The 24,399-nt window shown below is 39.4% G+C and overlaps 1 protein-coding gene across 1 annotated transcript; it reads right to left on the bottom strand.

Moving 5' to 3' along the window:
• Positions 1-221: 221 nt before the first annotated feature.
• On the bottom strand, positions 222-23,104 carry LOC129233134 (ecdysone 20-monooxygenase-like). Its single transcript, XM_054867196.1, has 9 exons — positions 22,930-23,104; positions 19,749-19,986; positions 14,277-14,470; positions 11,334-11,535; positions 7,689-7,860; positions 6,586-6,749; positions 5,293-5,371; positions 1,244-1,441; positions 222-329 (listed from the first exon to the last, which is right to left on the bottom strand). The coding sequence occupies exons 1-9, from the start codon at positions 23,102-23,104 to the stop codon at positions 222-224; spliced, it is 1,530 nt and encodes a 509-aa protein (XP_054723171.1).
• Positions 23,105-24,399: the final 1,295 nt, after the last annotated feature.

Below are 24,399 nucleotides of genomic sequence, written 5' to 3'. Positions count from 1 at the left end.
CGCATGCGCGCCCGAGCCAAATCGACGTCGTGAGTGGCCACGCCGGAATCACTTGACTTTGATTTCAGCGTCACGCCGAGTAGCGACGCCAAAGCTCGGTGATTTCGCTTCTAGGAAACCAGGGCTTAACCACTCTCGACGTTTAGGAAGGCGAAGATCTTTCTCGGACGTCCTTCGAGGCTAAACTGCCACCGGATTTGGAGTCGGTTGCCGAGTGCCGATCACCGGTCCTTGAAGATGATGGATATGGGGTGGGAGGGCACCACTATGAACGCCTGCTTGCACTTGACCTCCTGACCCGTGCTCTCCAGCTTGAATCTGTACACCAACTGCAAACAAAAATCACAAATAAAGACCACACAGCGCTTTAATAGTAAAACATACTTGCCAACTCAACTGTTCTTAACGGGAGACTCCCGTTTTTTGCTTCCATCTCCCGATTTCCCGTTTTTTACGATTTTCTCCCGGTTTTGCAGTTTTTTCAGTCAATCATCAAAAAGTTTCACTTTCTTCTCAGTAGATGGCGCCCTTTTCTAGTCTACCAATGTCGGGGAATAAGAATTTTTCCAATTAATAACTCATTTAGTAAAAATTTATTTTTTAGAAGCTTTCCACTTTTCATGTTCAACGAAGCACGTGCTTTGACGAAAATGGCAGCAGATTTCAATCCTTTTGCATCTTGAAATTATTTCAATTATTTTTAATGTTTGAAGTTATTTTAACATGTGCTACCCTATACCTATTTATTTCATATTGTATTTTCATTATATATTGATTTCCTTTTTTTTTTCGGATTTTTGTAATTAAATTTTTGTAGCCACTTTGCTGGTAGAAACAGGAGAATGTACGAAACTTTAAGCAAATTCACTCCTTATTATTTAGTTTTTCCTTTGCAGTCTATTTTTCTTGCTGCTACCAATTTGCTTACATCTGCAAAAAATCCCCATTTGACTTTAAATTTAGTATTCATGTTATTTAGAAGCATAATTTAATAATTCTGTAGCGAGGATATGTCGATGGTGAATCACCTATATACCTCTAGTAAAATCTCCTGTTTTTTTTTTTCCTTCGAAGGTTGGCAAGTATGTCATGAGTTTCAGCGATTCTCACCGCCTATTAGAATTAAGTGGGGCCATGGTTTAGCACAGAAAAAAGAAATAAATTGGCAAGGCCCGTTAAGCGGCAGCGTGTGTCCGCCATCTATAGTGCGGCCATGATTAGTGATCTGATTTTTTTTTCTCACCTTGGCGAGTGCGCTGTGCATCTCCAGCTCCGCGAACCGCTTCCCCACGCACATCCGGTTCCCGTATCCGAAGGGCAGGATGCTCCAGGGGTTGTGCTTCCGGTCCGGGTCCGTCCAGCGGTCCGGCTCGAAGCGGTGCGGCTCCCGGAACCGGTCCGGCTGCATGCACGGCACCATGAAGTTGCAGAACAGGGGGACCTGGGGGAAGAGACACGTTAGTGGGCTTTGCCCCTTAAATTACCCCGTCAGTGCCATCTATCGGCACATTTTGGAACCGTTTTTACTTCCTTTTACAAAAAGGAAGTATTGTATTCGCGAAAAAATTTTCACTCATAAAACTACCTTAATTTCCATTTTTCTCACTCCCGAATGAATGTTGAGTTTTTTTTCGACCCGACCACACGTGGATATATGCCTAGAAACGTACAGACACCCGAAATATCCATTTTGACGACCTACGAGTTAATTACAACGAACTTTCTCGTGACGTCTGTATGTACGTATGTATGTGCGTATGTGTGTATGTATCTCGCATAACTCAAAAACGGTATGTCCTAGAAAGTTGAAATTTGGTACGTGGACTCCTAGTGAGGTCTAGTTGTGCATCTTCTGTTTTGGTTGCATTCGGATGCTCCAAAGGGGGTGTTATACCCCTTTTTTGGGGGAAATCATTATTAATTTCGATGTAAACTCAAGTAGTGATATAATTTGTCGGACACTTGGCGATATATCGCCAGTCTTTTGGTCGCCAAGTTTTGTGGTTGGAGTAAAAGGAAGTCATGTGATGCACACATATTACCTCGTATTCTTTTTTGCCAAACTAATTTCATCGCCTCAGGACTGCTCTGGTGAAATATTAAGTCATTCTTAGCAGTATAGTTTTAAAATTAGAACACTTTGAAATTGGGACTTTAATGATAATTACCCAGTATAGTTCGATCATGATCCAATTGGCACCTTTCAGGGTCACATAGGGGGTGCCTCTTACTGGGGTACCGCTGAAACTACAATATTTCACCGTAAAAGGTGCCATGTGCAACCCGCAATTTTAACACTATAAATATACAAACTGTTCAAAATGTTTTGTTCTTGCTTAAAATTGCGTGAACTAAACAAGACCGTAGTTTCTTGTCAAAAAAAATATATTAATTTGAATTTTTGGCATCTTGAATTCAAATTATGTTTTTCGCAATCACGAGCGTGTGTGTGTATGTATGCGCGTGTGTGTGTATGTATGCGCGTGTGTGTTTGTGTAGGCGCATGTGTGTGTGTGAGTGTATGTATGCATGTGTGTGCGTGTTTGCAGTGCTGTGTGTGTAGGCATTCGTGTGTGTGTGTGTGTGTGTAGGCATGTCTGTTTGTGTCTGTGTGCAGGCATGAGTGTGTGTATGTGTGTGTAGGAGTGTGTGTATGTGTAAGTGTGTGTGTGTAGGTGTGTGAGTTTGTAGGCGTGTGTGTGTATGCGCGTGTGTGTAGTATATGGATGCAACCTGGAGACGGCTTTCGCTAGAGGAGCAGATCGTGAGGCGGCCGGTCGACGGTGATGGTGCGGAGGGTGCTGGCGGGAAAATAAAATCAAAGGACATCAAAACAATCAAATGAGAACAATAAGCAATCGTGATTGCTCTAAAACGATGGTACAGGTTAACGAATTTAAAGAGAAGAAAAAAAAAAGCGAAGGGAAGACCCACATGATTATGAGCGGAAAAATTAATTTGAATTTTGACCTCTTGAACTTAAATTATGTTTTTCGCAATCACGAGCGTGTGTGTGTATGTAGGTGTGTGTGTGAGGGGGGTATGTGTGTTTGTGTGCAGGGGGGTATGTGTATGTGTGTGTAGGCATGTGTGCTTGTGTCTGTGTGCAGGTATGAGTGTGTGAGTAGTTGTGTGTATGAATATTTGTGTGCGTGGGGGCGGGGTATGTGTATGTGTGTGTAGGCATGTGTGTTTGTGTCTGTGTGCAGGCATGAATGTGTGGGTAGTTGTGTGTGTATGTGTTTTCGTGTGTATGTGTAGGTGTCTGTATTTATGCGTGTGTATGTGTTTGTGTGTGTGTGTATGTGTTTGTGTGTGTAGGATATGGACGCAACCTGGGGACGGCTTTCGCTAGAGGAGCAGCATTGTGAGGAGCCGGTCGACGGTGGTGCTGCAGAGAGAGATGGTGGGAAGATAAAATCATACGGACATCGAAACAGTCAAATGAAAGCAATAAGCAATCGTGATTGCTCAAAAAAAAAATCTTTAGAAAAATATTTTATTACTTCTTTTTTAAATTGTGTCAAAGCTGAAAAGTGTTCCGATGCGATTTTACGGCATACCAGGGATTCAAACTCATTCCCTTGTGTCCGGTTTCCATTGTCTCTGTGCAACTTTCTGGCTTCACGTCTGAGATTTTGATGAATTTTCTAGACACGAAAGTCGGGATGTCTAGCCAGTTGCTCACAATATTTGGCTTTACTATCTTCCATATTAGATAGCAGAACCAGTGTCGTAACGAAAACTTATAGTACAGTTTCAATCAATAACCGATGTTTGGTAAATCGAAATTTCCAGAAATAAGAGATATTTAAATGACTACCACAAAAATGTCAAATAAAAAGGGATTTAGACAATTTGAGGGTCTACTGTAGTTTTTCATAACAAAATGAAATACAATAAAGTAAAATGCGAAAAAAAAAATGTAGTAACTAAAAAAGACAATACATTTTATCGCTTGAGAAATAACTTAGCCTAAACTGTTGGTAATCCTAGAATGTACAAAATCGGAAACTTCACCATTCCTGGTTTTCATTGTCTTTTATACTTTTCTTCAGAAAACGCTGAATTTTAACGAGTTTCCTAGTTTTTCCAGCCCAAGACAATTTCTACCCTTTGTCCATATGCTTAGGCTACAATATGCTACAGGTGCCCCACCTTTTCTCCCTAAAAAAAGACAAAAAAAAAATTAATTTGAATTTTAACATCTTGAATTCAAATTATGTTTTTCGCAATCACGAGTTTGTGTGTGTATGTAGGCGTGTGTGTTTATGTGTGTATGGGGGGTATGTGTGTTTGTGTGTAGAGGGTATGTGTATGTGTGCGTGGGCATGTGTGTTTGTGTCCGTGTGCAGGTATGAGTGGGTGGATAGTCGTGTGTATGAGTGTTTGTGTGTGTGGGGGGGAATGTGTATGTGTGTGTAGGAATATATGTTTCTGTCTGTGTGCAGGCATGAGTGTGTGGGTAGTTGTGTGTAGGCGTGTGTGTATGTTTAGGCATGTGTGTTTGTGTCTGCGTGCAGGTATGAGTGTGTGGGTAGTTGTGTGTATGAGTGTCTGTGTGTGTGGGGGGGAATGTGCATGTGTGTGTAGGAATATATGTGTTTGTGTCTGTGTGCAGGCATGAGTGTGTGGGTAGTTGTGTGTATGTTTAGGCATGTGTGTTTGTGTCTGCGTGCAGGTATGAGTGTGTGGGTAGTTGTGTGTATGAGTGTTTGTGTGTGTGTGGGGAATGTGTATGTGTGCGTAGGCATGTGTGTTTGTGCTGGCATAAGTGTGGGTAGTTGTGTGTGTAGGTGTATGTATGTATGTGCAGGTGTCTGTATGCGTGTGTGTATGTATGTGTTTGAGTGTGTGTTTAAGTGTGTGGGTAGTTGTGTGTGTAGGTGTATGTATGTATGTGCAGGTGTCTGTATGCGTGTGTGTATGTATGTGTTTGAGTGTGTGTAGGTGTATGTATTTGTGTGCGCATGTGTGTGTGTATGTGTAGTTGTGTATGTATGCGCGTGTGTGTAGGACATGGATGCAACCTGGAGACGGCTTTCGCTAGAGGAGCAGCATCGTGAGGAGCCAGTCGAGGGTGGTGCTGCAGAGGGTGCTGGCGGGAAAATAAAATGATATCACATCAAAACAGTCAAATGAGAACAATAAACAATCGTGATTGCTCAAAAAAAAAAAGCATTTTTTGCGGTTTTATTTTAAAAAACCATGGGTCCATGGACTTTTATTAAAAAACCCGGGTTTTTACCAACCCTGACAGGATTGCAATGGGGAGTTTGGTAAAATACTTACCCCGGCCGGTATGTTATACCCCGACACCTCGATGTCCTCTGGAAGGATCCTAGTTATGGTGGGGATGGTCGGCGTCAACCTGAAACATAAAAAAATATATTAACTGTCATGTGATCAACCGACCGGCAGCGACCGGTCGCGGTATACGAACGCAACCTATGTCAGCATAAATAAATACCAAACAGCTTGTTATACAGTGTCCAGCTCTAACAACACGCAGAACCAAGCACATTCACAGCCTAGTGAAAAACTAGACTGAACTCACTTCGGAGAGTCTTCTGTTGTAGCATTGAACGAACATTCTAGCACTTTCTATTCACACATATTTTACTCCTGAAGTCTAGAAGTCACAGGTTTTATGTATCTGTTAGGTTTGAACTACTACTTTTGTGAAAAGTTCGCAATTGTGCCAAGCTTGGCGACTTTTGGTGATTTTTCGCCAAATATAGCGCAGAGAACGATGCCAACTTGGCGATAAGTTTTAAGACCTAAAGTAATATTGTGCGAAAATGAAGGTAATAAACGCAAAACACTTAAAAATATAAAAATAATCACTATTTGCTAAATTTGTAATGATGTAAAGGATAAACATCAATAGAAAGCCCTGGTGTTTGCGCAGAAGACAAAATTTTCCCAAGGTTCTTGGAAAATGATTTATACTGAATGGGGTCGTATTTCCTTAATTTTAAAAGTATTTTTTTCTGAAAGAGTATGCTTAAAACAATAGCATCTGACCATTTTAAAAATAATTGGACAAAGTTTAATATTAAAAAAAAATACATTTTAATCGGTGCGCTTTCATTGCTTACGCTGCTGCTCCTGATATCACAAATGATGAAATGCCGTTCACTGATACCATACGGGCAGAACGCACTATTTAATTCGCATCTTTACTCACATGTGTTGGCAACGATAATACGTTTGATAGCTAGCGTAGAGCGCAATATTTAATTCACTTCTGAATTATCTTAACATGAAAACGCAGTAGACAGCAAGCGGTAGACAGTAGCGCCACAGATTGTATTCAGGGCGCCTGTGAAATGCGCGCCAAAGTTCATCACTTGTGACGTAAAGACCATTATTTGAAAAATCGGACATTTAAGAAAATTAATTAAAAATTTAACGTTTTGAAAAAAAGATTTTTCTCGCTCCACTTTTTTTTTTTTTTTTTGCTCATTCTATCGACTACAGTGACTGAAAGTAGTTCTATTGACTGAAGGATGCAACCCCATTGTTTTTGACAGATTTCAAGCAGTTTTAAAGTAGAAATTGTGAAAAAAAAATCTGGCGCACCTGTAGGATTCTGTGACGCAGGCCTTGAGGTAGTGCATCTGCTTGAGGGCGTCTTTGGTGACCACCCCGTCGGGCATGACGTCACTCACTTCCCGGTACAGTTTCTCCTGGACATCCGGGTTCCGGGACAGGTGGTACAGCAGGAAGCTGAAGGTGTTGGTCACCTGGAGGAAAAAGATGGCGGGTTGTCAGCGTGACAGTAAAGAAAGAAGAATGCAGAAAAAGCTCAAGGTTTCAGGTCACTTTTTTCTCTAAAAGTTTCCCTTTTAGTTTCAATGCCCTGAAGTCCTTTTTTATTTTTCAAAACCTGATCCTTTTTCCCTAAAAATCAGTTGTTTTTTTTTTTTTTTTAATTTTAATCAGGACCCTTTTTCCCAGAAAAATAAATAATTACCTTTGTGCAGAGAAGTTAAAGGAAATAACAAACTCTCTGTACGCTTAAACCCATTGGTTTAAACCCCATCGGCTAAACTTATATTTCAGCTGATAAATCGGCTGTTTATAGATAATCGGCACTTTTGCAGAATGTCTTAAAATCCAAAAGCTCACTATTTTGCACTGAAAAAGGAGTTCCTTGAAACCCCGAAACTCGGGTCTGCAGTAATCTGTAGTTTTTGTGCTACAAAACGTTGGTTATTCCCGGAATTAAAACGTAGCTCTCAAATTCCTGTTGTCGAAGTTACTACGTTTTAATGCGCTTTTCCACGAGAACCACCTACTTCAGCATGGAACCGAGTGCACTGCGCATGCGCAAAATAAAACGCTCTTCAAAATGCAATCATTAGCGTCATCTTCCGGCTTTTCGTTCTCCTACAGTTACGTCAGTCCTGGAAATGAATAGCCGGACCTTGCATTTAAAAATAAAAAATATATGTTGCAGTAAAAAAAAAAAAAAAAAACTGATGTTTTATTTTTAAGAATGGTAAATAAAAAATGATTAAAGTCAAGTTTTACCGCCCTAGGCAGCTAGCTGCCTACTCTGCTTATTCAGAAATTCCAAGACTGCGAAGTCGCAGCGTAAATAAAGCTAGGATTTTCAGAGTCTCCGACTCCTTCACCCCAAAATCAGTTCGACTCCGACTCCTAAAATCGATCGTGCTTACCGTGAAGATTCCGCCGGAGATGAAGTCGATGACTGTGACCCGGATTTCCTTTTCCGTGAGGTTCTTGTTGGCCAGGAGACTCTGCAGGACGTTGGGGCGCTGTCCGGGCGACGGTTCCTGGACGGTCCGGGGTTGCTCCTCGATCATCTCCCGGATCCGGCGGCTAACCACGCTGCGGAGAAAAGTCCGGTTAGACAAGTGACAAATAGGAAAATCATGGGTCGGGGGGGGGGGGGGTATATACTTCGTCTTATTTTGAAGAAGAACATTTACCACATTTTAATAAGTTTACTATTCATTTTGTTTTATTTTATTTTATTTTTTTAAATTTTGAAAACTTTAAAAAAAAATTAGTTTGAATTTTCACATCTTGAATTCAAATTATGTTTTTCGCAATCACGAGTGTGTGTATGTAGGCGTGTGTGCTTGTGTGTGGGGGGTATGTGTGTTTGTGTGTAGGGGGTATGTGTATGTGTGTGTAGGCATGTATGTTTGTGTCTGTGTGGCGGTATAAGTGTGCGGGTAGTTGTGTATATGAATGTGTGTGTGGGGGGTATGTGTATGTGTGTGTAAGCATATGTGTTTGAGTGTGTGTGCAGGCATGAATGTGTGGGTAGTTGTGTGCATGTGTTTGTGTATGTGTGTGTAAGGGTATGTGCGTGTGTGTGTGTATAAGTAGTTGTGTATGTATGCGCGTGTGTGTAGGACATGGATGCAGCCTGGAGACCGTTTTCGCTGTAGGAGCAGCATCGTGAGGAGGCGGTCGACGGTGATGGTGCGGAGGGTGGCGGTGGGAAAATAAAATGATAGGACATCAAAACAGTCAAATGAGAACAATAAGCAATCGTGATTGCTCAAAAAAAAGATTAAAAGTGGTGGTGCCGGGTGGAGGGGCTTACCTATCTACAAGTTCATAGCAGCTCATTTCAAGCATAGTCATGTTTACTTATACTACTCACTAGACCATCAAAAGTAACAGAATCCCATATTTAACTAAATAGAATCTGAAAAATATCATTATTTCTTAAGTCAAATTTTATTTAAAAATTCATAAAAATATGATCCCTTTGAGATCCCAACTTGAAACTTTGCACAAATGAAGATAAAATACACAAACATTTTTGGGAGTTTTTTAAAAAAAATTCATTGTATGTTTTTTGAGAAATTCAAATTTTAAATGTAAATTTAAATTTTTAAATATAAATTTTTTTACAAAATTAGTCATGTTGCATATCATATTAAACAGCAACTAATGTACTTTAAAATGCTTTTTACCAAATCTTTCTATCTGTATTTGGTGCTGAGTTATCGACCATTTTATTTTCGAGCATCCATGAAAAAAAAGTGGGTATTTCTAAAAATCAAAGTGTCATAAATAAAAAAAAAATGAAAGAGATAAAAATCTAAAAATTTGGACTTTTGATAACCTTGAAGGATACAATCGATGAGCCAAGTTTCAAAGAAATGCAAAAATGTGAGGGGAAAAAATTCTCGAATTTTAGATCACTCCCCCCCCCACCCCCCCCACCCCTCTAATTTCGCAACTGTTAGTCCAAGATGCATATTTCCAATTGAAAAAATTTTCAAAATCAGATGCAGAATTAAGGTAGTGAAAATTTGAACCAAAAATAGAAATGAGTCAGAAAATACAAAATTTAACTTTTTATACGGGTCCTAGCAGTGGTGATTGTGTTCCGGTATTTTACCGAATTTCCGGTATTTTCGGACGTATTTCCGGTATTTTTATGTCCGAAAATACCGGAATTATGTTTCTTTTTGTCATGCTTTTATCTCCCTACCTCCGCAACTTTTTAAAAATTATATAATACTCATCAAATATACCTGCAAGAGCCTTAAGATGGACACCTATCCCTTAAGATGGACAAATGTCAAGATAATTTTGTACAACACCAGCTCAAAAGTAACTTTGTAACCCATTAAAATTTTAATCAAATGTACACACACTATTTCGACTCTGACTATTGAACTATTTAATACTATGGCATAGGTGCACTTAAGTAATAGGGGCCAAAGATTCCCCCCCCCCCGTTCTTGCTTTGAAACTTTCAGGTATTTTTTGATGAACTCACAATCAGCCCTGTACCTAGGTCCCCTAACTTATATTTAGGGAAATAATCTCAATTAAAAGATATTACTAACACAAAAAAACTTGACACTCGTGCGACCAAAACTCAAGGAGATATTAGAGTTCAAAGTTTTAAGGGACCATATAAAAGATGAGATTGGAACTGATCGCTCTTTCAGAGGAATGTCAGGTTGCCGAAGTAAAAAAATAAATGTATTTATATTTTTCACTAGTGGTACCCGCACGGCTTTGCCCGTAATAGAAAATTAAAAGGTCTTTCGGTTCACCTGTATATTTACATATAATGTATGGTGAATTTTCTCGCTAATTGGCTTGGTTACGGTTTCACGTATTGATAATTTCGTTTTTTTTCTCGTCCATCTTATGAGAATTTTGTTCTTAAAATTGGAATAGAAAAAGAACAAAATCGAATTTTTGAAAAATCGCTTCGAGGTGCACACCCCCATGCTGCAAACTAACTTTGTGCCAAATTTCATGAAAATCGCCCGAACGGTCTAGGCGCTATGCGCGTCACAGAGATCCTGACGACTTTCAACTTTATTATTAGTAAAGAAAGATAAAGATTGCTATTCCAAAATAAATGCAAATGATATGCCGTGTTACGCAAAAACACTCTACAAAACCTCGAACAGTTTAAAAAATCACACTGTATGTACGCATTTAGTTTCAAACCCTTGTTAACCGCTATATTTTCCCTCAAAAGCTGTTATTGAAGAGGATTTTCGCCCCTTCTTCTTTGTCACATTTTCCATAAATCAAATTTTGGAGAGGGAGGAATTGAAGAGACCATATTCACAATACACACAAACTAATTTATTTTTCTACTCACAGTATATATGATGGGCAGCCAAGTTGCCCTTTTTCCCGAATAGCGGTCAAAAGATATGTCATAAAGTTATCCCGCTATTCGGTCAGGAGGTTTTTTTGCAGTCATGCCTTCACGACTGTCTATAGCCATATAACCCAGGCGCTCTCATGCATCTGCGCAGTAGGCATTCGCGGAAAGCCCCATTGCGCAATTATGGAGATCCCAAGTTTCTCCCAAGGGGATCCCAAGTTCTTGGGGTCCCTGTCAAGTGTTACGCAATGTAACCGCGTGGAGCATATAATTTCTTACATCAAGACTTCAATTTCATTTTCAGGACTTCAACTTCGAAATATTGCTGGGGCAGAATTATTCGAATAACGAGTTATTGATAACAACAGTTATTGATATTAACAGTTATTGATTACGAGTGTAAAGTGGTGTGTTTCAGAGCTCGGTGAATATGGGTCGTAATAATGTCAAACTTTTTCTGTTGGAATGACTTTTCAATGAAGATTATTTCCCTAAACATAAGTCAGGGGATCAAGGGCCCATATAAAAAGTAAAATTTTGTATTTTTTGACTCATTTTTATTTCTGCTTCAAACTTTCAATATCTTAACTCTGCATCTGATTTGATGACTCCCTAAATTTTATCTCTTTTTGATGGTCATAGTGACCTCCCATCGGTGCGCTCCTTGCGGCCGACCTATAAAGAGGATAGGCTGACTTACTCGTACATGGTGCTCTCTGCGCGGTCCAGCTTGCGGTAGGACTCGGTCTGCACGAACTTCCAGAGGGGCAGGCCGTAGTATAGCTCCTGGAAGGCCTCGAAGAGCAGCTTCACGGAGGAGATCATGGCCGAGGCGTCGCCGCTGGGGCTCAGCCGAGGCTCCAGGCAGCCCAGGCGGACCTCCAGGCTCAGCAGGTACACGGCTGCAAGCAAAGAAGCTTTATTTGAAAAAAAATAATTAAATAAAACAACATGCGCTCCAGAGGCTAGATGAAACGCTTTAGTCTTTATCTAAAGATTTTGCAACATACACCCTAACCTGTTTTTTTTTTTTTTTTTTTTTGCGGTGTATTAAAATTTCAATCAGATTGGGATTCAAGTGACGAAATTATTTTTAAAACGAGTGTGAGGTAGTATCTTCCTCGATGAGAAGTCACTGTGACCTCCCAAAAATTTCTTTATTCGCGAAATTTTGTCCGACGATTCGGCAAAATTATCATCACTTGGTTTATTTTGGTTTCGTTTAAAAAATGATTTTGTAAATTTTTGGGTTATTCTCTATGTGAAACTTTTTTTATGCGGTAATCATAAGAAAAATATTTTTTAACTGTTTTGCGAAAACAACTTTTTAAAGCTACTGGTGAAGTTTCAAACAATTTTTTTAATGCGATTTTTTTATGCGGTCCATATTCATCGCATAAAAACAGGTTTGAGTGTACTTAAAAATTTAGTTTTTGCTCAAAACAAACGTCCGTTAAATTGCATACACCGTGTCAGCAAGAAAAAAAGATGCCCTCTTAAAAGGGCTTTTGAATGCGTTCTAATTTGAGCCGCAAATAATTCAAGCGACGCGCTTGAGAGTTATTTATTAAACCTTTCTAGTTCAGAAACCACCGATAGGCGGCACTGTACACGGAAAAACTTTCAATGCGTTATACCGCGGTAGCCCGTTAAGAGTATGAATGATAACAAAATACAAAAGGAATTAAAATGAGAACTAGATCAAAACAACAAAAAACTGCACGATAATAAATTTAAGAATTAAACACCAATATAGTATAAAGAGCAGCAAAAAGATAGACTTTACGAAGAGCTCATGTAATTTCTGCCGTTCCAATATTATCTCTCCAGGTTACTGGGACTCTTTGTCAAGATCTGAGCATGTAAGATGTCCAGCATTCATAATGTCTGAATTGCATATTTGGCATGTTACTTGATGCCTGTGCTATTGTGATGTTTTGCCATGCAATTGCCACAGCCTCTTTACGGGGCTTATGGTCGGGGGGGGGGCACTTTCCATTTGCTCTTCCCGGGGGGGGGGGGCACTTTCCATTTGTCGGTACCCAGAGTATCTGCAGAAATGAGTTTTTCAGACAGTTAAAGAACCGCGTTTTGGATTCCATAACGACAATAAGGAAATGTTGGAATACGGCGTTCTTTTCATGCCGTATTTTCAGCGGAAACCGAACAAGTAAGTTTGTACAATAAAGCTAAAGTAAAATAGCTGACGAAAAATAAATAAATAAATAAAAGAAAATAATAACATCGATAAAATAAATAAATAAATAGGAAAATATTTTTTGATACTGCCGGTTACCTACTTGCCCATGGCAGAGCTGTTCTAATGAATTCTATGAATAACAATAGTTTTCTGCTTAGATGTGCAAAAAAAAAGGATACAGTAAACTCTCGTTAATCCGCGGAATTGGGGGGCACAAGTGCCGCGGATAATAAAAATCGCGGATAAACCGCAAACAGGCTAAAATGAGGACAAATAAAGTGAAAATTGTCCTTCCGCAAAAACTTAGCTGTGGCATAATACTTTCTTCAAACAGTTAAAATATATGCAATACAGCAAAATTGTTTGTAAGTTTTCACAACATAACTTAAAGCCAATAAAATACCATATATAAGTACCGTATACAAAATAACTAGTTTAGATACGATGAAGAAAGCACAAAAAATTAAAACAGAATCAACCGAGTTTAAATTTACAAATTTTCGACAAAAGACAGCCGTTGGTGTTATACATAGAAATTTGCTGTGATTTCGATATATAGAAAATTTCGATATGTAGAGATTTTTTCGATATATAGAAACAATTTTTCTGTGTAATGAACATTGACATTTGCTGGGATTTTGATATATAGAAAATTTCGATATATGGAGATTTTTTCGATATGTAGAAACAATTTTCCTGTGTAATGAACATAGAAATTTGCTGGGATTTCGATATATAGAAAATTTCGATATGTAGAGATTTTTTCGATATATAGAAACAATTTTTCTGTGTAATGAACATAGAAATTTGCTGGGATTTCGATATGTAGAAAATTTCGATATATGGAGATTTTTTCGATATATAGAAACAATTTTTCTGTGTAATGAACATAGAATTTGCTGGGATTTCGATTTATAGAAAATTTCGATAAATAGAGATTTTTTCGATAGATAGAAACAATTTTTCTGTGTAATGAACATAGAAATTTGCTGGGATTTCGATATATAGAGATTTTTTCGATACATAGAAACAATTTTTCTATGTAATAAGCATAGAAATTTGCTGGAATTTCGATATATAGAAAATTTCGATATATAGAGATTTTTTCGATATATAGAAACAATTTTTCTGTGTAATGAACATAGAAATTTGCTAGGATTTCGATATATAGAAAATTTCGATAAATAGAAATTTTCGATATGTAGAGATTTTTTCGATATATAGAAACAATTTTTCTATGTAATGAACATAGAAATTTGCTGGGATTTCGATATATAGAAAATTTCGATATATAGAGATTTTTTCGATATATAGAAACAATTTTTCTGTGTAATGAACGTAGAAATGTGCTGGGATTTCGATATATAGAAAATTTCGATATGTGGAACTTCGATATATGGAGGTTCGACTGTAATAGTAAATTTGAGGTCAAAGTGTTCTCACCTTCCAGGGCCAGCCTGTACACGTACTCCTGCAGGTTGTCGACGACGCAGGACCCCTCCTCCCTCCCCGCCCGGATCACTTCGGCGAAGTCCTCGCAGAGGGCGTCCATGTCGCAAACCATGTCGTCCAGGGCGCTCATCCGCTTCAGGACGGGGGTCAGCATCTTCCGCAGCCTGCGCCACTCCTCCCCCACGCTGTCGACAGACGATAATTAAACAGGGTTGATTGTGTTCCGGTATTTTACCGAATTTCCGGTATTTTCGGACGTATTTCCGGTATTTTTATGTCCGAAAATACCGGAATTATGTTTTTTTTTTTTGTTATGCTTTTATCTCCCTACCTCCGCGATTTTTTAAAATTGTATAATACTCATCAAATATATCTGTAAGAGCCTTAAGGTGGACAAATGTCAAGATAATTTGTATAACACTAGCTCAAAAGTAACTTTGTAACTCATTAAAAATTTAATCAAATGTGCACACAATATTTTGACTCAGGACTATTTAATACTATGGCAAAGCTGCGCTTAAATAATAGGGGCCAAAGATTAACCCCCCCCCCCCCCCCCCCCCCTCCGTTCTCGCTTTGAAACTTTCAGGTATTTTTTGATGAACTCACAATCACCCATGTAGTTAATTGTATGGCTATAATATTAAATGTACTTTAAAATATTCAGTATGTGAAGTACAGTAAACCCTCATCAATGCAGAGCGTATTAAGCCGAAACTTTGCTTTATCCGGACAGTTATAAACCGGACTTCACTTAATCCGGACCCAATTAAATCGGACTTTGATTAATCTGCACCCTATTAAACCGCAGTTCGTTTGATCTGGACCGTATTAAACAGGTTTCGCGTAATCCGGACTGCATCATTTAACCGGATTTTGCTTAATCCGGAACTTATTAAACCGCAATGCGTTTAATCCGTACCCTATTAAACGTGAATTTAGCTTCATCCGAACCGCATTAAATCGGACTTCACTTAATCCGAATTACATTAAACCGGACTTCACTTAATCCGGACCCAATTAAACCGGACATTGATTAATCTGCACCCTATTAAACCGCAGTTCGTTTGATCTGGACCGTATTAAATAGGTTTCGCGTAATCCGGACTGCATCATTTAACGGTACTTTGCTTAATCCGGACCCTATTAAATTACAATGCGTTTAATCCGTACACTATTAAACGTGAATTTAGCTTCGTCCGAACCGCATTAAACCGGACTTCACTTAATCCGAACTACACTAAACTGGACTGCACTTAATCCGGACCCTATTAAACCGCAATTCGTTTAATCCGGACAAGATTAAACCGCAACTTTGCTTCATCCGAACCACATTAAACCGAACTTCGCTCAATCCAGACCCTTTTAAACCAGATTTCGTTTGATTCAGACCGTATTAAACTGGACTTCACTTAATCCGGCTGAGCTTAATCCGCCACTAATCCGGTGCCACTCGTCCCCCACGCTGTTGACAGACGATAATTAATTGTATGGTTGAATATTTAATGCATGCAAAAATATTTAGTATGTGAAGAACAGTAAACCCTCCCAGTGGCGGATACAAGGCGAGGGTCATGGGGGTCATGAACCCCCCCCCCCCCCCAGCTTATCTCCATGATATTCTCCTTTGATTATACCGAAAGCAGTTCTTGATTCCGATTGGCTAATCCGACTCCAAAGCACTAGCGAACTATAAACTGTAGGTTGTTTTCCCCGCATACACAGTGTGCCGACAAAGAAAGCGTTTCTACGGAATTCATGTACGCTAGAACCTCGTCAATTCGAACCAATTAGTTCGGATAATCGACTCGTTCGGATGACAGGACGTGGAATGTTTATCACCTGTCCGAAACTGAACAACAGCGAAAAGCTGGAACGTGGCTCATCAGAGCACTAGTGTTGCAGAAAACGCTAATATGTGTTATAAAAAACACTCTATTCTATACACTTAAGTGTTATAGAAAGAAAAGAGAAAATACTTTGCAGCATAAAATAGTTTATTTTATTGATACAGTCGAACTCTTTATAACGAGCGTGAAGGGGACGCGGTATTTGCTTGCTATAACCGAGTGCTCGTAAAAATGGGTTTGGGAAAAAAATCATAGAAATGGGGTGGTTTAATTCAGTCAAAAGTATTACTTTTAGTCATTGAAATGGATAGAACAAGCAAAAAAAAAAAAAAATTAAATGGACCCAGAAAATACTTTCATGTTCCCAACAGTTTTTTTTTTAAATTAATTTATTAAAATGTCCTATTTTTCAAACAAGGCGTGGTCTTGATGACGTCACAAATGACGCTCTTTGGCGCATCTTTCTACCGCATTTCCACGTTATGATAAGCAAGCAGCGAATTAAAATTGCGCTCTACGCTTACTACCAACCCTATCGTTGCCATTCACGTGAGTAAAGATGCGAATTAAATATTTTGGACCGTGAATGGCAACACTGAATGGCATTTCATCATTTGTGATGTCATCGGCAGAAGCGTTAAACGATGAAAGAGCACCGATTTAAGTATTTTTTTTAAAAATATTAAACTTAAAGAAATTATTCAAAAAATCGTCAGACCCTATGTTTTTAAGCATGCTCTTTCAGAAAAAAATACTTTTAAAATTTTGGAAACTACCCCATTCATACAATTACTGTATTTTGTTTGTTTTTATACCGGTACCAAAGAAGTTGGTTGATTTTTATCGAACTCTTTCTTGTTTCCTTTTTGCACAAATTAAAAAAAAAGAAAAGGACCGTCATCACTTTTTCTGAGGATTAATGACTCGTCACTACCTTTCTGTTGAGTGCGGATAGGATTAGCTGAAGGATTGAAATAGAAACTTTATCAATCGCATCGTGCAGGTGAACGGCAGTATCTGCAGAAATGATTTTTCGAGACATTTGAAGAAACGTGGTTTGGATTCAATATTAACAATAGGGAAATGTTGGAATCATACGATTTTTTCAGCCGAAAATAAATAAGCGAGCTTGTACGATAAAGATGACGTACAATAAATGACAAAAATGCAAAAAAAATATATATATATTAATTTGAATTTTTGGCATCTGGAATTCAAATTATGTTTTTCGCAATCACGAGTATGTGTGTGTGTTTGTGTGTGGGGAATATGTGTGTTTGTGTGTAGGGGGTATGTGTATGTGTGTGGAGGCATGTGTGTTTGTGTATGTGTGTGGAGGCATGTGTGTTTGTGTATGTGTGTGTATGCATCTGTGTTTGTGTATGTGTGTGTATGCATCTGTGTTTGTGTCTGTGTGCAGGCATGAGTGTGTGGGTAGTTGTGTGTATGAGTATTTGTGTGCGTGGGGGCGGGGTATGTGTATGTGTGTGTAGGCATATGTGTTTGTGTCTGTGGGCAGGCATGAATGCGTGGGTAGTTGTGTGTGTATGTGTTTGTGTGTGTTTGTGTACGTGTAAGTGTCTGTATGTATGTATGTGTTTGTGTATGTGTCTGTATGTATGAGTGTGTGTATGTGTTTGCGTGCAGGCATGAATGTGTGGGTAGTTGTGTGTATGAGTATTTGTGTACGTGGGGGCGGGGTATGTGTATGTGTGTGTAGGCATATGTGTTTGTGTCTGTGTGCAGGCATGAATGTGTGGGTAGTTGTGTGTGTATGTGTTTGTGTGTGTATGTGTTTGTGTATGTGTAAGTGTCTGTATGTATGTATGTGTTTGTGTATGTGTAGGTGTCTGTATGTATGAGTGTGTGTATGTGTAGGTGTCTGTATGTATGAGTGTGTGTATGTGTTTGCGTATGTGTATGTGTGTAGGTGTTGTGTGTGTATGTGTAAGTGTCTGTATGTATGCATGTGTGTATGTGTTTGTGTATGTGTGTAGGTGTATGTGTGTATGTGTTTATGTGTGAATGTGTATGTGTTTAGGTGTATGTATGTGTATCTGTGTGTGTGTGTGTATGTATGCGCGTGTGTGTAGCATATGGACGCAACCTGGAGACGGTTTTCGCTATAGGAGCAGTATCGTGTTGCTGCGGAGGGTTCTGGCGGGAAAATAAAATGATAGCACATCAAAACAGTCAAGTGAAAGCAATAAGCAATCGTGATTGCTCAAAAAGAAAAGAAAAAGAAAAATTTGCAGTTACTGCCCTTTACCTGCACTCGGCAGAGTAGGACTTGCTACGTCCTCGCTAAAAGCATGTAAGTCTCCCATACGCTTAACAGTGTTACAATAAATATTTCGATTTTCCGAGTTCAGAAAATCAGGGGTCGTCGTAAACGAGGTTGACTGCAGTAAACATAAACAGTTATATAAGAAAACAAATGATGCCAATTCACATACAATACAGTACAGCACAGTGTTGCTGTGCATAATGAGTCAAAGTTTTAAATTTTAAAAACGTCACTCATCTTCAGTTTAAACTATCTCACTAAAGCAATACACTAAATAAATTTTATTTACAGCATGTATATTTCGTCTCGGAGACGTTCGATTAGCGGGCTTTTGTATTACGGGAGTTCGGATTAAAGAGGTTCGATTCTATTATATTTTGAAGCTGTGGGTTGTTGAAGATTTAAGATCTTTTTAAAAACGTTTCCCGCCCAAAAATGGCAAAATTTGGCCCATTATGAATAATCGGTAAAGCGGCAAGTTATGGCCATTTACCGATTACTGCCGATTAATTGGCACATCCCTAGTATATACCGAATGTCTCTAGCCTTAAAAACGCAATTTTATGCTTCTATGATAACACCGACAGACTCATCGGGAGAATCCTCCCGGAAATGTTTCGAAAGTGAAGTCTCAAAACGCACGCGTGCACCTTTGAAGGAGAAGATAAGGGAAGGTGCTCTAGTCGAGACGTTTAAAATTGACTTAAAATAGCGCTTTTTTTTTTTTTTTTTGTCAATTTCGGTAACGTTGAAGGAATAGGAGGAGTAGGGTGGTTCAAAAATACATGCAAAAAAAAGTTTCTACTGGATTCTTTTTTTTTACATGTGAGATGGGGGGACACCCCTCAGTACTTTTAAAACTTGTGGATAGTCATGTACTGGAAGAATGTTAGCTTCCTATTTTCCTATTTCAACTGAAAAGGGGTACTCAACCCCCTCCCCCTAACTTCATGCGTAGGGTGAGGGGTTAAAAAGTACATTGAACTGAAAAAACAATACTACATATTACAATATACGCTTGGTAATATGCATATACATTTATACATTGCAATAAAATAGTTATTTATATATAAAAAAAAAACAGCTGGGGAAGTGAAATGTTCCTAAACTTGGGACATTTTCTATGCTACTGTTCATGTTAAATGGAGGGGTCATAGAGCACCCCCTAAGCATTGGATTAAGAAGTTAAAACTTTTATAGCATAACACTATTAGTAAGTTTTAAAAAAATCGGGGGTGTCTGGACTCTAGCTGAAAAAAAAGTCTTTTTCGACCAGCTTCAGGAGGAGGTCTCCCGAAAAAAGTTTTTCGAAATTGAAGTCCTCACCTGTTGGCGAGTCCGGGCGTGTCGTACTTGTCCGGGTTGCTGAGTCGGTAGTGCTGGACGAACTCGCTGACGGGCCGGACGGGGTACCGGCCCTGGTGCTGGAACACCGTCTGGAAGTCCTCGGGCCGGAAGAGGTGTACCACGGGCCGGCGCCACTGGAATTCCTCGCGCACCACTGGGCCGTAGCGCCGGAACTTGTCGAACGACGACTCGTGCAGGTTCGACAGGTTGTAGCGACCTGGAACGGTTGGAACTATAGTCATGGGCATAATTGAATCACTCGATTATTCAGGATCATTCGAGAACTCGATTATCAGATCTCGATTATCAGATCTCGAGTTCTCGATTATCAGATCTCGATTATCAAAACTCAAGTTCTCGATTATCAGATTTCGAGTCCTCGATTATCACATCCCGAGTTCTCGATTATCAAAACTCGAGTTCTCGATTAGCGTATCTCGATTATCACATCTCGAGTTCTCGATTAACACATCTCGAGTTCTCGATTATCAGGTCTCGAGTTCTCGATTATCAAATCTCGAGTTCTCGATTATCAGGTCTCGAGTTCTCGATTATCAAAACTCGAGTTCTCGATTATCAAAACTCGAGTTGTCGATTATCAGAACCCGAGTTGTCGACTATCAAAACCTGATTTGTCGATTATCAAAACCCGAGTTGTCGATTATCAAAACTCGAGTTGTCGATTATCACATCTCGAGTTCTCGATTAACACATCTCGAGAACTCGATTCAAACATCTCGAGAACTCGATTCAAAGTAATCGAGAAGTCATTCGCTCGAGCCCTCGATTTCAAAAGATCTCGATTTTCAATTACTCGATTATCAGAAGTACTCGCTTCCCGAGATCTCGAGTATCAAAAGATCCTGATTATGCCCATCACTTATTGGCACAAGTCTATGTATTCATGCATCTATATGTGTATATGTAAAACATTATTTTTGCATGCCCCGTGACAAGAGATATAGTATATAGCGTTAAAATCTTACACAATTGCGTGTGTGTGTGTGTGTGTGCCGTCGTGACCAGATCTATTTGGTGCTGAGCAGGGGCGGATCCAGAAGTTTTTATAAGGGGGTTCAAGTTTCAAATGGCCAACGTTATACCGCCTATGTAAAAAATTTGGGGGGCCTATGTAACCCATTGGGGATGACACACCCCTCATATATGCTACAAAACACCCCTCCTCCCCCAATGAAATCTAAACCCTATCAAATTACATTCCTCCCTTAAAATATTTCAATGGCGCAATGGATCGCCATGGATCATATTCTCCCAAATTTTGGTTGGTCACGTCATCGCAAACTTGTAATATATGAGATTACAGCTATGAAATAGTTAAAAAAGGACACACGCCGTGTGTTTTATGATGGAAGAGTAGTCTGAAAAAACTTTTTAGTTTTCGATTTCAATTCCGAGTCGCAACTGACTTCAACTGTATTTATGTCGAGGACTGCATACTAAGTGCCTTGCCTCCATTATTTTTTATACCTATAGATGGCAGCACCATCACCGGATCGAACAGTTAATGAGAATTTAGAACTAGTCCAGGAGCTAATAGCTACCTGGTGCTAGCACCCCCAGAGGTATCGTTTCACTTGGAGGACATTGAGACCACGAGCGTATTTTACGTCGCCCAGTCCCCTTCAATGACGACGGTGGGTCTTCGACCATCGAGGTTCGAACTCAGTACCCTCCAACTTTTAAGTTCATTAGAGATGATTGTTCTTTTGAAAATGAGCAAAAAAACTGAAAATAGCATTTGAATTACGACGCGTTGAGAAGAAATTCCTGACAGAACCAAGCAAAAAAAAAGGGTTAACATTTATTCCTTGTACTTTTGTTTTTGGATCTAAAAATTTGAAGTTGATTAAAGATTATAATAAAATTCCTGTCAACTTGACCCTCCCCTGAATCCGCCCTTGGTGCTGAACTCGTGAATAGGGGCCACCCGGTTGAAGATACTCCGTGTTTGCTAATGGTGACTGAGGCAAGTTAATTCTGGCGTGATCAAATACTCCTCCAAGTGCCAATGTTGGATAGATACAGAGGGATTCAAAAAGAATGGTGGGGTCTCATAAAGCTACCTATCTGGGAATATTGGATCAGCAGCTTTCTGGAATCGTTCACCAGACTTGACACCCTGTGGGTTTTTTTTTTTTTTTTTTGAAGGATTCTGTGTTTCTGTTCTCCTTACCTGCTACTCTTGACGGACTGAAAAACTGGATGACTGCAGCACCTACTTCCGTGACTGTACAATGTAAATGATACAATGTACATGTACGGATATGGCAGGAGTTTGGGTATAGGTGTGATATTGTTCAGGTGTTTGGAAGAGAGCACATAGAACAAGTTTAGTGTGATTTAAGTATTTAAATAAAAATAATTTGAGTTTTGACTTTTTGAATTCAAATTATGTTTTTCGCAATCATGAGTGTGTGTGTATGTAGGCGTGTTTATATGTGTGTGGGGGGGGGTATGTGTGTTTGTGTGTAGGGGGTATGAGTATGTGTGTAGGCATGTGTGTTTGTGTCTGTGTGCAGGTATGAGTGTGTGGGTAGTTGTGTGTATGAGTGTTTGTGTGGGGGAGAGGGGAATGTATGTGTGTGTAGGCATATGTATTTGTGTCTGTGTGCAGGTATGAGTGTGTGCGTAGTTGTGTGTAGGTGTGAGTGTATGTGTAGGTTTCTGTATGTATGCGTGTGTGTATATGTGTTTATGTGTATGTGTTTGAGTGTGTGTTTGTGTATGTGCATAGGCGTATGTATGTCTGTGTAATGTGTATGTGTTTGTGTGTGTACATGCGTGTATGTGTAGGACATGGATGCAACCTGGAGACGGTTTTCGCTAGAGGAGCAGCATTGTGAGGCGGCCGGTCGACGGTGATGCTGCAGAGGCTGCTGGCGGGAAAATAAAATGATAGGACATCAGAACAGTCAAATGAAAGCAATAAGCAATCGTGATTGCTCAAAAAAAAAATCATTTTTTACCACTCTTACTAATAAACACGTTTGAAACCTCAATATTCTTTTACAATCACCCTATAGATTAAAACAATATTCAAAGCTACACATATTGATTGAAATAATTTTTATTCCATCGAGAAATGTGTTTAAGCAACCGCCGAAGGCGGCTAAAAAGGGAAAAAGAACGTTCTACTCACCACCGGGGAAATACTGCCACCCCGTTCCTACGAGCGGCAGAGAGGGCCAGGGCCCAGGAATGTCGTTTATTCCTTGAGTGGGCGTGGTTGTCTTTTGGGTGGAGGGGCGGGCCAGAGACAAGGCTCCGCCTCCCAAGGAAGTGGCGACGCCCGAACAAACCTTTCGGGCCGCCATCTTTTCACAGCCGTCTATGTTCACCTGTTGGGACAACAGAAACGAAAGAAATAAGTTTCATATGTGTATGAGGGAGTTTCTCAACTTTGGACATTTTAGCACTTGAAAGGCTGAAAATTTCTGGGGGTCTGTGTGACCCCTTTTTTTGATTTTCAAGCGGATTTTGAGAAAATTCTTCCTGAGTGAGTCCACTTGCCGTCTCGTCAGTGGCGCTCAAAATGTAAATTTGGGGGGGGGGGGGACAGTGGCGTCGCTACGGGGGAGGGGGGTGAGGAGTTGTCCCGCAACCGGGTGTCAGCCGTCTGGGGGTGACACACAAAGTAGAATTGCAAGTTTTTGAAAAATGTGATTAAAATGCATTTTTAAGACTACAAATTTGAAAATTTTCCGTGATAAAACCCCCAAACCCCCCCCCCCCCTTTTACTTGTTTTTGGTACAGTAGCCCTCTTAAAATTTCGTTATAACACAAATGTAGTAAGTAAGTGTATTATTCAGTAAGTAAAGTGTATTATTAGTAAGTAAAGTGTATTATTAGTAAGTAAGTGTGCAATTCAGTAAGTGGGTTAAGCACGAAACTGCAGTCCTCGGCTGGAATTGACAGAGCTGGCGGTGTATTTCATGTACAAATGTAGTTGTTTCTGAAAATCGCATTTAATTTCAAGTTTTCAGTTTAAAAAAAAAAATATTTTGCGTTTGTGGGGGGGGGGGGGGGGGAGGGACATCCAAAATTACCTCCCCGGATGTCACCTATGTTAGGTACGCCACAGGGGAGGAAATTGTTAATTTGCCAAATAAAACTCCAAATTGTACCGCATGATAAATTTCGGGTATGAAACACATAAATACATTCAATGAGAAGGGATTTTCGGGAAGTAAAACATTCCAATAATGTCCCCAAATTTGCCGAATTGTCACTCAAAATTTTTCGAATCAGGAAGTTTTTGGGTTGATTATGGTGACTTCCCATCGGGGACAGCCTCCAGTGACAAAAGAAGAACTGAATGTATAAAATATAAAATATTTGTATATAAAACCTTTGTAAATGAATTTGATAAAATGAGGTTGTTTCCATCAGTCAAAAGTACTACTTTAAGTCCCTGTAGTTGGTTGAATGAGCAAAAAAGAAAAAAAAAAACATTAGCAACAACATGGAGCGAGGAAAAACTTTTATCTTCAAAACACTTAATTTTCAATTAATTTTTTAAAATATCCGATTTTTCAAATAAGGCGTGGTTTTTATGCCGTCAAGAGTGACGAACTTTGGCGCGCTATTTAACTGGCACGCTGAATGCTT

Source organism: Uloborus diversus, unplaced genomic scaffold, assembly GCF_026930045.1.
Source record: "Uloborus diversus isolate 005 unplaced genomic scaffold, Udiv.v.3.1 scaffold_18, whole genome shotgun sequence".
NCBI classification, from domain to species: Eukaryota; Metazoa; Arthropoda; class Arachnida; order Araneae; family Uloboridae; genus Uloborus; species Uloborus diversus.
This window is presented reverse-complemented; position numbering and strand designations above follow the sequence as displayed.